Source organism: Lepidothrix coronata, unplaced genomic scaffold, assembly GCF_001604755.1.
Source record: "Lepidothrix coronata isolate B3197 unplaced genomic scaffold, Lepidothrix_coronata-1.0 Scaffold143, whole genome shotgun sequence".
Classification (NCBI taxonomy): Eukaryota; Metazoa; Chordata; class Aves; order Passeriformes; family Pipridae; genus Lepidothrix; species Lepidothrix coronata.
The window spans coordinates 2358106-2373719 of NW_016690323.1; the positions used below are offsets into that span (position 1 = coordinate 2358106).

General features: G+C 35.2%; 1 protein-coding gene across 8 annotated transcripts in view; it reads left to right on the forward strand.

The window, feature by feature from the left end:
* Nucleotides 1-15614, forward strand: part of AKAP11 (A-kinase anchoring protein 11) — a 102996-nt gene that overhangs the window by 27862 nt on the left and 59520 nt on the right. For 4 of the 8 annotated variants that reach the window (XM_017827825.1, XM_017827824.1, XM_017827827.1 and 1 more), the window contains exons 10-13: nt 3110-3223; nt 3975-4021; nt 6469-6629; nt 11261-15406. In XM_017827825.1, coding sequence (XP_017683314.1) covers nt 3110-3223; nt 3975-4021; nt 6469-6629; nt 11261-11407 — 469 coding nt within the window. In that variant the 3' untranslated portion in view covers nt 11408-15406. Of the gene's footprint in view, nt 1-3109; nt 3224-3974; nt 4022-6468; nt 6630-11260; nt 15407-15614 lie in introns of those variants that run through there. The other 4 variants (XM_017827832.1, XM_017827826.1, XM_017827830.1 and 1 more) reach the window with 4 other exon arrangements.

Genomic DNA, 15614 nt, shown 5'->3' on the forward strand with positions numbered 1-15614 from the left:
CATCAAATAACTTGTCATCAAATGGTTTTCTTATGGAGCTTGGGGGAGAAGAGGTTTTGTCTTCAGCACACAATGATTTTTTATTAAAAATGGCTCTAATATTACGGTTTTGTTTTCTTACGAAATGTTGTTGGCCATGAATCTTCACATTTTAAAATATGTGGAGTGTGTATTGTCATTGATGTCAGGGAGTCACATCAAGTAAAACTGTACCTATAAAACTTAAGTATTAGCAAAAGATGGAAGCATTTTAAAAACAACTACCCTGTGTAAAATACAACCTGACAGTACCATTTGTAAGTTGTGCTCTAAAATACTAAAACTTAATCATAGAGAATGCATTTTATATAAATTCATTTTTTCTTGAAAATAAGTAATATTACCTTAATTTGCATGAGGAGCTTTTACAGCTGTTTTTGTCTTTTTTGGTACTGGTATTTATAAACTGCTCTAATTGATATTGGTGGAATATGTATATGCTGCTAACCATGGGCTTGCAGGTGTGTGATGTTGGAACTTACCTGTTCAGGGTAGTAGCTTCTCACTACACTTTCCCTGGCTGATTGATAGCTAACAAATATTAAAATGGGAATTCTAAAATCTGCAATGTCTGCCTGTTGCCAGGGAGAATTATATTGCGATTTGTGGCCCGAGCTTCTATATAAGGAATATATGAGGAATGAGTAAACTTAGTTTTTTATGATTGATGTAACACTTGTATTACTGTAGAAAGTCCAGCATTTCTGTTGAAGAATAGCAGAAGTGGGGGAGAGGTTTTTTCTTTAGTCAGTACTTCCAGCATCTCTGAGGTTAAAGGAAGTATGGGAGATGTGGTTTCTTATGTAACATACAAGTAGGTTGTTTGGTACCAAAGTGAAACTGCTCAGTTAATTATTTTTTTGCAATATTTTTCATGTTTTGCTTAACTAAATAATTTAAGACAACGACTACGATAATTTATCATTCATAGAAGTTAATTATTTTGTAGAGGAATACATTAACTTAGAGTTACTTTAATAAAACATAATCTGTTGAATGATTGAAAACGAGTTAGACTTACATGATGAAATTCAAAATATGAGGAAGAATATTCAGCATATTTGCAGTTAAAAATAGAGAATAAAATATAGGTTAGTGGATACTGAGAAAAAAAGGATAAAAAAATTGCTGGACCTGCCATATCTATGTTGTATATGTTATTTGTTTATCATCCCCAAAATAGTTATAAATGAAAAGAAGGTAATTTATATAACTTGGAAGAAAATCTGTGGCTCTTTAGAGGAGGAATGACCTAAATTAGCTCACAGAAGGGGAGGCATAACCAGATAGTGAGGTGTTGGCAGGAGAAACTAACATACACAAATTGATCAGCTGATTTTACAGAACTGACTATGTGTTCATTTGTGTTGCTGAGGTTTAGCGGGTGGAAGTGACAGGATCTGGGGTTATTACCCTGAGTAAAAAAGGTACCGGGGGAGACCTGTAATAAGAAAGGATTCAGTAATAACACCATTGTTATGGTTTAACCCCAGCTGGCTACTAGTGCCCACATAGCCAGTCACTTGCTCCTCCCAAGGTGGGATGGGGGACAGAATTGGAACAGTAAAAGTGAGAAAACTCGTGGGTTGAGACAAAGATGGTTTAATAAGTAAAGCAAAAGCCAGGCACAAGCAAAGAAAAACAAGGAATTAATTCACCTCTTCCCATGGGCAGTTCCATTTGAATGAATGTTCTTTAGAGAACTTGTTAAAGTTACTTATGCAGGGGAGTGCTTGTATCTTCTGCTTTTTGTTAAGCATATAAGTGTAGGCATGGACATTGCTTTTCCAGGGGATGCATCAGAGCATCCAGGTTAAGTTATAATTCAGAGCAGAAGCCTCTTGCTTTTCTTTTTGCTCTTCTGCTGGCTAATGTCGAGTAGCTGCATGAACCATTATAGAAGCATTATAATGCCTTTTTCTGTTTATTACTTGTTCTGTGGTTACAGGACTTTATTTTAAAGACTTTTAATTTGTCATCCTTAAACAAAATTTTGAAATTAGGATCCAAGCAGGCATACTGGAAAGCAGTGTAGGTGATACTGTTAGGTGATACTGTTAACGGCAAACTGTTAAAAAGAAATTAGTCTCTTGAAGTGTTCCTTTCCACTATTTTGCTATTTGCATTGAGTGGTATGAGTGGAAAAGAGCTTCAACAGTCACATAAAACTTAGGTGAAGAAAGCATCTTCTTGCAGCAGTTGTTCTCTGGAGTTACTTCATATATACTTCTCATACCATCTATAGTAGATAATCTAGCTTTCTCAAAGAATGCTGGATATCTGGTAGTCCTGTTCTTGGAAGGCTTCCAGACGTGCTCTGGGGGAGGTATGAAGTTAGGGAACAGAGATTTAATCATATGAGTAGCTCAATCTTGTACATAATCACAGGCCTAACAAACTCAGCTATTTATAATGACTAAAATTAACGAGTGTGATGACATGCTCCATTTTTTCAGTTCTTTGCATCAGGTTGAATGTAGTCATGGGATAAATGAGTATTTTTATGAACTGGGAGTGAAGTAATCTTTATAGTATTGTTTTCACAGATTTGTAACCCCTTCCCCCATTTTTAAAAGTTCCACTTGCAGAACAATGTTCAGAATTGAAAAAAACAAGAAATTATTTACTCTAGGAATTCCTTCTCATCAGGCTGCTGGAGATTATTACTGGATTTGATTGTGCAGTTGTCTTCACAATGCATAATTTTATTAACTCTTAGCTAGTCCTTAAGCAAATATTACAGTTGTAATCCATATTTCTATGAGTAATCATTTTGAAATTGTTGAGCCTGTATAAATGATGAGCAATATGGCTAGATCTGAGGACAGAATTCCTGCTAGCATTGATCTGGAAAATTAATGAGTACAAATTAATACTTTCACCTGTGTACTGAAACTTACTAGTTCTGTGGTATTGTGCACATTGCTGCTCTGAGTAGCACTGACAGTCAGGTTTGTACTCTGTTCCAGCAAACCTGTTTAGGAAGTTTAGGTGCTCTTGCATTTAATGTCTTGACAAAACAGTTGTAAGGAAAATGAAGGTTCTAGTTTGAGCTATTGTTCTTTTCTAGTTCAGCCATGTTCTCTTCTTCTCCTGGCAGTAATGGTAACAGCAGTAGCTGGAGCAGTCTTGGTTTAGAAGGGGATATGTATGAGGAGAATTTATCCTTTCCAACATCAGACAGGTTGGTTGAGTTGAGAAATATAAACCAGCTGGGTTCCTCATAATTAATGCATGAAATAATCATTTTGGAAAGTAAAAATACAGTGCATTTTTTATGCTGATACATTATTCACACTCTTGTCGCTTAATCACAATATGATTTTTTCATTAATTAATCCATCCTGAATGATTAAATTTTGCTGTGCTAAACTGATGAATGTGTTCTGCTTGCAAAATGAAAGGTCCCTTTCCTGCATGTTCCTGCCTGCAGTTTTACAGGTCTTTAGATATACTTTTCTTTCATGCAAACTAGAGCTTGCTTCCTACAGGATTTCTTTTTTTTTTTTATTATTTAGTTTGTGTTAACTTTCAAAATTGCTTGGTAATTGATTTTTAATAGAACACTTACGACTTACAGCTTTAAGTAACCTATAACTATTTATAACTGTGACATGAGATGGTTCAACTTTTTCACATATGAAGCAAAACTATTAAAATCAATGTTTAGTTCTTATTTTTAAATATCTTCATGTTACAATCCTTTTTAACACCCTTCTCTTGTTTCTCTTCTCATTTTTTTAAGTGTGAAGTGGATGATAAATCTGTTTCCATCATGGAATGGTTTGAGAAGCAAAGCTTCTTTTCATGATCATTCCTTATTTCTTTTATGATCTTCCTGTCCTTTAACCTTCATTACAGTCTTAGGATTTACTACATTTATTGTGCATATATTGGATTGTATTTGTATTTTTGTTTTTTTTTTTTAAATACAGTGATGGAACAGAAGATAAAGATGAAGATTCCAAGGATGCTGTAGAAGGTAATGTCAGTTCCAGCATATAGTACTGTTCTTGTCCTGTGCACTTTACATTAATTATTTTATTCTTTGCTTTTGTAGTCTGCAAAACAAGGTGACAACCCTATTATCCCTATTCATCATAATGGATGTCAGCCAAGTGTCAGAGTGTATTCGTAGATTAATACCCTACATACACCTCTTAATGCATTGAAATTTACAGCCTTTGGGAAATCCTAGTTTCTGGTGTTCACACGAGCTTAATAACATAAGGTAGGGAACTCTGATCAGCTTGTTGAAAGCATAAATTTATACGCGTAGAATAACTTCTCTTTAAAAAACTTCTTAAAAGAAGTGTAACTAGTTTTTAAAATAAAGGAGCCATGGGAATCGTCTGCATGGCTGTGTTCGAGATGCTGAAGAAGTTATTCAAACTGGACACATTAACCTTGGAAGAGAGTCATGGGAAACAATGAAAAAACTTGAATTCGATGCCTTTGCTATATTCTCTTTCTTCTTAGTGAAGTATAAAATGGAGTTTGTCCAGAATCTTGTTACAGCTTTGTGGCTTGAAGATCTCTGTGCTCTTGTTCCAGTCTGATTGCCAAAGGTTGTTAACTCACATGAAAACAGCCTGCATGAATACACGAATACACAGTGTATGAGTGGGGTTTTAAAATGAGCTGATATTAGAGCAAGTTATAATAGAGCTCTTCTTTGTGTTGGGTATTTTCTGAAGATGAAATAAGCATTTCAAGAAACCTCTCCTACTTGCTTACAAGAGGATATTTGGCCATGTTGCACATATTCAAATAGTCTTGATGTAAGCAGAAAGATGTGTGGGGTTTTGTGGGGTTGTTTGTTTGTTTTTATTTTTTGTTGTGTTTTTTCCCCTCCTTTAAAGCTCCTGGAAAAATGTATATAAATGAACAGCATATCTTAATTTTATTAAATTGGATGTGACTGTAGGGTTGTAATAAAATAAAATTAAATTATTGAGTGTTTTACCTCAGAATAATTATAATTACAATCTTTTCTGTTCTGTAGGTTTCATCTAGTTTATCAATATACCATTGCTTTCTTTTGGTCTCAACTTTAAAGAGTTTCAGCATCTCAAATATTCAAATTGCTCCATTAGAATAGTACTTGGTTTTTTTCATTTACACAGTTTAGGTGTCACCTACTCTCTATAGTGCAACAGACTGCTCTATATTCTAGTGAAATTTTTCCAGCTTAATCTCTTCACCATCTCACTACTGTTTTGAAAAAGCTCTTTCTGTTGCTGTCATTGTAGGACTATTTAAATAGTGTGCTAGGTTGAAAACCTTTGTTTTCTTGTACATTTGGAAGTTCTGTTTGTGTCATACCTGAAAATGTCTGGCTTTTTCTAAGGTGACTGTACCTTGTTCACCAAAGAATTTGAAACAAAGCCTTGTTATTACCAAATGCACATCTATTTTATAAAACTAAAAAACATACCAAAATTTCCCAGCAATACATTACTACAATACTTTCCATCCACTAAGTGTCATAATTATTTTTTTTTAATGATTGGTTCTTTCCTTTATCCACTACAAACACACTTCGGTTTGACAGTTCCACTAGTTAATTTTCTCTCTCTTTTGCTTTCCGAGGGAATCTGTTTCAACTTGCTTGACTTTGCCATTTGGGAATTGAACCTTACGTACCGCAATTTTCATAACCTTGATTGGAAGAGTAGTGAGATAGCAGTAAACTGAACATGAATGTGTGTTTCTGTTGCAAATATATCCCATTCTTCTAGAGAGTCAAGTTCAGTAGTCTGAAAGTAGAGACTTCAAGAATAACTTGGAGAGCGCTACGTACGTGCTTAGTTGTTTCTGAGAGTGTGACAAAGGATCACTCTCTGGTAGCTGGATACAGCAACTCAGTGTGGGAACAGAAGATAACAATGCTGTAGTTCATAAGTGTTCCTAGCACAGCTGCTCTTCCTGTGTTAGTACTGTGTTAATTTTTGGAACTTAAGATATATAAAGGTGTTGAAAAATTGAACGTGCCTCAGTAAAACCATCAGTATATTTGGAAAAACTGAGAGGCAGTCTGACCAGTACAGGAAAGAATTCTGAAATATACGCTTTTTAGGCATGACAAAAAATAGCAGCTGGAAATGTAAGTAACTGATGGACCATGTGAGAGCCATTGCTGTTCAGTTTATGAAAGGCTGTGTTAAATTCATTGTCATTTGGAATATACATTATAGTTTAGATATCTTGTAATACTCAGCTATGTTTGCACACAGCTGTAAATGGGATAAACAGTACTTCGTTATGTGAAAGTACTGGAACACTTCAGACCAGCGTGATTTTTTTTTCTTCCGTATTATCTGTGTGTACTAAATTGAGATTTTTAAGATAGTAGAGTCTATAAACAGTGAACTACAGAGATTTTTTGAAACAAAGCTACAGATTTGATGATTTTATTTTTAATGTTAGGTTTGGAGCAAATCCGAAAGACTTTATCAATAGCGAATATTGATCTGGAAGGAAATCTAGTGGACCCACAGCTCAGAGCAGTGCTCCAGTGGCTGGCAGCTTCTGAAACAGAGGTTTCTGATCTTCACTTCCGTGACACTGCCTCAAGGGAATTTGTCTTTGTGAGTATTCAGGTTTGATGGGTGGTGGGAAAGGGAAAGGATTATCTGGACTTCCATTGAGTGGTACACCAGCCACTACTACTTCATTTGCTATTCACCGTTGAGGAAAATCGTTATTTAAATCCTGAGAGATCAAAATGGAACAGCCTGGTTAGGCTGTGTATATACCATACATAAACCAGTATTATCAAAGCCGAATTAACTTGTTTCACCAGTGGTTTGCTCCAAAAAGGATACAATTACAGCATTTTTATTTGAAAAAAAAATAAATTTGGTGAAAATTGTATTTTTTCAAGCATTTTTTAACTTAGTGTTTACTTGTCTGTAAATTGAATCTTTGTGACAACTTGGTCATGCAAATTAATTTCTAACTTAATATGTTCTGCCTGGGGGTTTTTTTGCTAGCAAAGACATGTTTTCTTGTTAGAAAAAAATTTAGTTTCTGAGTTGATATTAAGTATGTCTTTATTCTGTAAGCAACTGAAACCAAAGCTATTGAGAAAGAAGGCTCAATAAGATTGCTTTAGTCTTGGGTACCTTTATTTTGGTTTTATAGATCAAATTTAATGTGACCCAAGAGAAAGCGTAACTTAGGCTTTAGCAATTTGTGTCTCTTTGGGAAGGCTCAGTATTTTGGTATGCATATTGTCCTGAGTATTTCCATCACAAACATATAAGAGGAACTTATTCCTATAAAATCATCGAAGTTATTCTTTGGTGGCTGCACACCAAACTGCATGTGATAATCTGGAATTTATTACATTCAGCATATATTTTTAATTTTCTACCGAGGAATTACTGTAATATTACCTGGCTATTGAAAGGCTAACTTAATATATATAGAGGCATTGTCTCTAATGATGAGGTTCATAGGAACAATAAATTATTAAAGATTTATGTTTTATGATCTGGTAATATGAAAAAGCATTAATGTGATGCCATTAGTATGGTTTTAATAATTAAGATCTTGGCAAAACCAACTTAACGTGCATATCAGTATATTAAGGGAGGAAAAGCTTGTTCTCACTTCTGAAATTTAGTATTGAGTCTTCAGCTTGATGCTTTCCAAAGCTCACATCATTTCAGGAGAAAAGGGGAGTGACTGGGAAGTAGAAGTCAGTATGACAAAACAGACTCCCAAACTTAGATGGATATGTGCACCTATGGTGCTTAGTTACTGTAGACTTAAGAGTGTGAAAGGTAGCTAGTGGCCAGTCAAGATCATACCTGGTCTGAAATTTCCTGAGACTGGCATCTCCCTTTCTGGCCCACAGAGACAGTGATGATTTGGGGATGGTTTTTTGCCTGTGTAACTGTGTGGTACATACAAAAACTGTGTGTTTGATTTGAGATTAGGAAGTTTTTATTTGAGATAACCCAGAAAATTAGGAAATGTTTTTTGGGCATGTAGAAATATATCCCCTATACTCCTTTCTCTGGAGCTTGGTATGTTTTAGATTTAGAACTACTTCAGGAATATGCTTTGTTCTACGGTAGTTCTGACACTTAGAGTGGACTTCATGCTTTCATAAACTAGAAGGCAGTTTGAGAATACTTTTCTCCATTTTTATGTTATTTGAAATTGTTTATTTTAATCCTTACATTTATATGTTCTTCTCTGTTATGGTTTATAAGTGCCTTAACACAAAAAAAGGAAATTCTTCACTTTTTCTGTTCTGACGTGCCTGGCCCAGCGTTCCCTGAAGTTTTTTTGATGGGACTGAGTTGGGGTTACGATCTTTCTTACCTCATGAGTTTTTTTGCCATCTTTTGAAGATCAGTTTATCTGTTTCATGCCTGTTGTATGCAGTGTTGCAAATATTCAGGTAGGATAGTAGTAGGACCCACAAGTGTTAATTTTATTTTGTGTGTGTGTGAGAGACCTGTATCTTACACTGGAACATAATACATAAGCCACAAAGTAGATGGTAGGTGCCTATTTTTTTAATTTTCCCTCAAGTGTTTCATTCTTCTGCCAGCTCTGAGTTAATAGGTTTCAAAGTTGTGATGGTACGATTTGAGCCAATGCTGAAAGACACACAGGAAATGTATTATTAGCTGGCTCTGTGTCTGAGCATCACTCCAGCTGCCCTGATATGAGAATATAGTGAGAAGAGCACTCTGGAAAGTAGTAGTGTCTGTTATGTATGCACTTCTAGAAAATGATAGTATTTTCCTACTTGACACTTCAGTCATAAATTGATACTGAGTTGACACCTGAAGATAAGGCGTAAGACCTTCAGGCAGGCGGTAGTCATGCAGTCCTGAAAATGCTACGGTAGTTAATTGTTTCACTTAATTTTATAGACTATTTTTAGTTCTCCAGATTCAGTTATGTTAAAAGAAATTGAAATCCTGTTTCCCTCTCCGGGGACAGGGAAGGATTACCTGTTTTTTATTCCATCCCATTTCCCAATTGGAATGATCTCTGACCCAGACTGAGGGGTTTTAAGTTAGAAACAGTCTTTCCGAGTTCTGTCTCTTGTAAAGCAGAGCAAGCACCTGCAGAGGGCGCTGCAGCCCAGCAGGAAACGAAACCAACCCCCGATGTGCTGGTCCCTGGCCAGCTGTGGGCTTTGGGGCAGCTCATGGGTACCTTGGGAAGTTACCTCAGTTATGTGGGGAATGAACCCGGGCTTTAGATTACACTGAAAACAGTAATTTTCAGTATAAGCAGTTGGTGAGTTCTGGAAGGGAGGAAAGGCTTATGTTAGCTGGTCACAGCAGGGTAACGAACCACTGGCGTGATGTGACTGTATAAAAGGCAAAAATACTCCTGGCATGTATCAGGCAAGGTATTACTTGCTGCATCTTGGTATGAACTCTTACTTAAGGGTACATGTTATGCTCAGCAAAGCAGAAAGAAGTTAAATACCTATGTATGAAACAAAATATATTTGTTATGAACGATAACAAGAAACCAGTAAATTAGAGTAGATAGTTCTTGACTTCTTTGAGAAGCCTGGCAGTGTGGATATGCAAGTGCCTGGATTGAAAAAAACCACATATATTCAGTTTTTATTCAGACCTTACCTAGCTGTTTTAAGATTCCTGTTTTGAGTAAACTTTAATATTTCACTTGTCCAACGGTAAGAAACAGATTATTCATCTAAAGAAACAGTGAGATTAAATTCTGAACTCTAAATTAAAATTTAGGTACCACTTCTTTAGTTTTACCATGGTGGAATCTTCTTTGGACAAAAGTTTTATACTGTATTTGCTGAAGTAGATATTTGGACATTAGCCAAATTTTCCTCTGGCAGAGGAAAGAAAAATGACCATTATTTTATAAACCAACAAACATAATTTACAAAATTGCATGTTTTATACTATAAAACTCTTATTTCCTGTGCTCTCCTTTAAAATTCACAGAAACAGCTACAGATTTCAGTCTCTTTTTTTGTAGAGATGTCTTTTTTTTTTCCACTGAGAAAAGTTTCAAGGTTTCAGAATAAATTGTGCTCAGTATTAGAGAGGATCTTTTTTTACTTGTTCAAGTCAATTGTTTGCTCAAGAAGTTAATTGTTTTATACATGTCTTTATGCCCACATTCTTTCCATCAGTTCCATCACCTGCCTTCTTGCAGGTGGAACATCATCTAGATGAAGAAACAGGGAAAGATTGTCTTCCTTTTCATTTTTAATAGAATTTTATATTGCAATCTGACAGGTCTCATAGTAGAAACTTTACGATTTTTTAATTTCGTAGCTGTGAAAGATAATTCTCTAAACACTGTTTATAACTTTCTTTAAACTTAATATATAGAATATCATGGTAGGGACTATAAAAGGCCATAAAAATCTACAGTTCCAAAGAGTAAGTAGAGTGTTTAAACTGTGTTTACTAAATGCAGCATTGACAGGTGTCCAGAAAGCTACAGAGAATCAAGTTTGTTTGTGTGGGTGTTAGGTGTTTTGATTTTTTGATTTTTTTTTGTTTTGTTTTTTGTTTTAACTAGAAGTTGTTTGGTTTTTTTACTCCTAGGCAAACTGGCAAATTCATTCTTCCCTTAGAGTAGGCTTTCTTATATACATAGCTGAGCTTGTCACATACGCAATGGAAGATTTTTTTGCTTGGACCCTGGGCAAAAAAAAAATGTTTTCAGTTACACTGATCTCTCCTCCTGAATGGTAGTTTAACTTAATTGTCACCTTTCCTCTTCCCCAAGATGTTATAATTTCCCAACTCTGAAGACACTGTTTTCATTTAGGGTAGCGTCTGTACCACCCGAACCACACTATATGTTGTGAAAGGAAAATCCACATCCTTCTATTAAGACTGAGTTTTGTCTTTTTATACGTGCATTATTGGCATGGGAGGGGTGGCAGCGTCTTAATCTTGTGTTCAGAATTTCCTGTTTTCTGCAGTCTTGATGAACCACAGCCCTCATACCTGTGGCACCACATAATTTGAAAATGTTGCTCCCTCCAGAAGAAAGTTTTGTGAAAACTACCCTAAAGAAAAGTGCCTGGTTCTTGTGGAAGTTTTTGTTTTTATAGATGCGGGGATAAAGATTAACTCATTACAACTGATCTCTTATGACCTAATGTTTCAAGAATAACTTCTGTAACTGTTCATCAGGATGTCCCAGTCAAAATATTTTGTTTTGTATTGCTCTGTCTCCCCTTCAGCTTTCCAGAAGACTGCAAGAAAGAGATTGGAAAGTTGGAGATCTCTTGCAAGCAGTGCTGAAATATTGTGAAATGATAGAGAAGGCATCTGATGGAGAGCAAGCTCTAAATAAGTCTTTTGTTGGTTGGCTTCTGGAAAATGTCTGAAAAATCCAAAGATGCAACATCCTTCATTCCTCTTTTGAAAGGAGATAGAAAGAGCACAGATATGTAAACTAAAATTCAACTAGTGAATGTTTAAGTAATAGTCAGCAATTAAAAGACTTTGAGGTGAAAGTCAAAATAGCCGTGCTGTGCTTTGTGATACTGTGCACATGGTATGTTTATTCAGTCTGTAATCGGTATTGTCCACTCACGCATAACTTGTATTTACTGCTGTGTTCAGACCATCGAAATATTTATGAAAATATCCCTTGTCTATGATAGTAGTTCAGAGGAGGCAGTCTCAGGCATGATATTTAGGATTCCCACTGTGCCAGGATAGCTCTTTTTTCCACTCCTGTGTGTGCTATATTCACAGTGTGACTAAGAGCACTGATTTCTGCAAGGATCTGTTCTGGAATACTGTGCTGTAGACAATGGAAAAAATTACCAATCTTGGCCAGGCCTTATGTGCCCAAGAGCACCATAGAGCTGATAAATTCTAGTAGAAGGGCAGAGTGAGTAGTTGAACATAATTTCATGTATAATTCTTCAGCAAGATTTCCTGCAGCTTTCCAATCAAATTTAAAATGCTAAATTTTTTACTGATGCTTTTTGTATGCAGATACTTCTATGACACTAATTCTGTGTCAAAGAATTTGTACTTTAGTCTCTCACACAGATGTGTTAAAAGTAGCAGATAGAAATTTATGAGGATTTTGGCTGTCTTTTTGACTAGTTTTAATTCTTTATTTCTTAGCAGTCACATATGAATTTTCTTTTCAGTAATAAAGAGAGTTTTGTTACTCAGTGAGCACATAAGCATTTAGCAAAGAAAGCTAATTAAAACGTAAAGGGGAAATTTCTTGCAAATGGATTTTTCATTTTTGTTAACTACCTTCACTGAATTTTTTTTAAAGGGACTTTTAATCAAATGTTTTTAGCAGTCTCATCAGGTTTCTCACCAGTGCTGCTGACTTGCCTTTCTGTCTGAAGGGAAATCTGGACCTTTGCATACCCTGTAGTTTGAAAATGTTTTTTGGGTTTTGTTTTTTTATATATCCTTTGAGAGAAAAAGACACGTGCTGGTAATTACAAGGTTGCCACCTGAAACCTACAAAAGAATCATAGAGCCTTACTTATTTTGGATGAACAAAAAAAATCTTTAAGACTTTTTCACAGGAAAGTAGACTGTTGATATGGTGCACAAGTTTGTTATCCCAAACAAGGAGAGAGAGATGGTCTCTAAATCTATTCCTGAATTTGAATGGTGTATGTACAATTCTGATTTCTCCTACCCCATGAATTACTATGAGGTGTCACACTGGTAAACTCAAGAGCACGCTCCTTGTAATGTCTTTGTGTTTCAGGAGGGCATTACACTGCCCTTTTTGTAGAGATCTGGTTTGTTTTTGTCCTCATTTGTCATCTGGAATTCTGCCTTTCTCACAGAGCTAAAGATTTTGAATGTTTTTGTATGTGCACATATGTGTGTACACACGTGTGCATACACAGGTATGTATGTATATCTGTTTGTGTATGAGATCTCACCCATACGAATTTTAAATGCAAACTTTTGCCACTAAATTAAAATTCTGTTACGCTCATAGTTTTATTACCTCACTTAGCATATCATTTCACTGATAGAAAGATCTACGTATGCCATGTGACAAAAAGACCAACAACTACTTCAGGGTCTTTTGTTACAGGTAATGTAATGCCAGGTGTCAGGAATGATTTTTCTTTAGAGCCCAAAGTAGGGTAGGTAAAGTTATCTTAATTCCTGTGTTTGGAGGATGGGCCTAGTAGCAAATATTTTTTAAGAATTGTGCAAAAGTTATCTGGATTTTTTTTCCTCCTCCATCCCCATACTCCTTTCTTTTTTTTTAAGGTTGACTTTCAGTGTCGTTTTAGACAAAAATTTGAAACCATTTTTTGGCTGCAACATCTTCCCTAGTACAAATTTACTTACAAAATTGAAATACCAAGAAAATAAAATACTAAAAGCAGTGCCTCAGGAGTAAGTTTTGCTCACCAAGTGGAATTTCAGGATATGAGGATACAGTAGTAATAGTAAAGTGTTTCTGTACATGTCCAAATTGAGAAAGATATTGAAGGTATTGTGGATGTACAAAGCTGTACTCTTGAAACAAAAAAAACACTCAACAAAACACAACCAGCTAAACAACACCACAGGAACAGCCATTTTTTAACTGATTTATTCAGTATGTTGGATTTTATAAAGTTGGTGTTTTTTCTTTCTAGTTACTTCTGTGGAGAAAGGCAGAAAATTGTGTGATTCCCAAAGCTTACAGCTATTCAGAAAGTGTAACAGACAATAGTTGCACTAAAAATTATTTTTATAAATGGAATCTTGTTTTCAGACTGCATCAAATATTTATGTTTCCAAATTTACATGAGAAAAATGTTGTAAAATACTTCATTTTTACTGGAAACAAGCAAATTGTTTTTTGTAACCATTTTCTGTACAAATTGTTTTAAATTTGTTCTGAGTGACTTGACTTTTCTCCTTGAGTATGAAATTAGGAAAGCATTAAACTAACCTGGCAAAATAATTATAATTTAATAATTTTAATAATCTTTGGAAAACCTTACTCTGACTATATCTAACTGATGCTGTCTGCCATATTAGTGAGAAAGCTGTTCTTTGCTAATGAGAGTCTTAAATGATACTTGCTAAGTTTATCTAAAACTCCTGACCACAGGTACAGAAGTGTAAGTGAAAACTGTAAAAACATGAAAGGCCACATTCTGGTCCATTTAAAGCAGACAACTCTGCTTTATAAACAAACATAAAAAGGTAGAGTTTATTTCATCTTGCATTTTTTCTGTGTGGGAAGCTCTGGTAATTTAATTTTTAAGTTGAGGAAAGTATATCCAATGATGTTACTGTTTCAGAAATCACCCAAACACTTCCATTTCTCAGAACACCAAATGTATTTATGAAGTGTTGGGATGGTTTGTAAGATTCTGTGGAAAAAAGCACTTTGAAAATAGTCCCTCTATAAATTAACAATTAAAAGTTGTCCATATTTAAAACAAGTTTAAACATTCAGAATGGGGTGCATAAATAAAAAAGAAGTATGCATAAAGCCTTAAAATCAAAAAACACTCAAACTCATATGCTAAAATTAGAGAGGATTTGCTGTCACATAATAAGGATGTGAAAATGTAGCTCAGACGGTGTACTTGAATGCAGTTTCTGTAGTCTCTTTGTTCTTGAGTTTTAAAAGATTGTGTGAGCTTTTTAGAAAAAAGCCGACCAAAACCCAAAAACCCAGCAATCCACATTCCGAGACTAGTTAGGTCTCTCAAGAATGGTATCAGATTTTAAATGTTACATTTTCCAGTGTAACTTTGTCTGGGACCTTTTCGATGAACAGCCACATATTGTTGGAGATGGGAACACAATAAATAGTGAACATGGTCACCAGCGTAAACCCCTGTAGTTTTAGACAGTTGATTAGCAAATGAAAATACGAGATTCAGGAATGATTTTTAGTGTAAGAATTTTGGCTTTTCAGCAAGAGCCTCTGCTGTCAAGCATTTACTGTACTTGAGCTCTGAAGTGGCAAGTACAGAGCCCAGCCACTGTAGTCACTTTATTTTGCACCATCTTTGTACATTCCTGTTGTATAGCTGGAGTTGTAGTTTTAGAGGGCCTTTGTTCTGTTTTAATGTCTGAATAGTATTTAATACTAAAGTTTATTATAATTTGCTGGAACTGCTGCTTATATGTGCAGTGTTACAGTAATTCACAGCCCAGTTAGTGATGCAATTGTATACCAAAAGCAGTTTGTATAACTATTAATGTTTATGTAACTGTACTCAATGAATATGAAGGTCTTGTTCTGTATAATGCTGACAAGTTTTGCCATTTCAGTAATTTAACTATATTCAGTTTTCAGATTATGAACTCCAGGTTGCACTAAATTTGTCCTTGTTTTAGCAGTGGCTTAAAATAAAACACATTTCACTGGCTTAGAGAGTGCTGTCGTTTCTTGTAAGTTCATGGAATATTATTTTTCTTTTCAACTAGCACAGCTAAGACTGGTCTTGGTCAGTGGTTGTGTGAAGTCGCTTGAAGAATGGTATAGTAATAATGTATCAGTAGATGGCATACTTCTTAAAGAAATAAATTGGTGTCTGGCAGGAAGCAAGAATGCTGTTCTCCTGTCTTTGGATTGAAAGG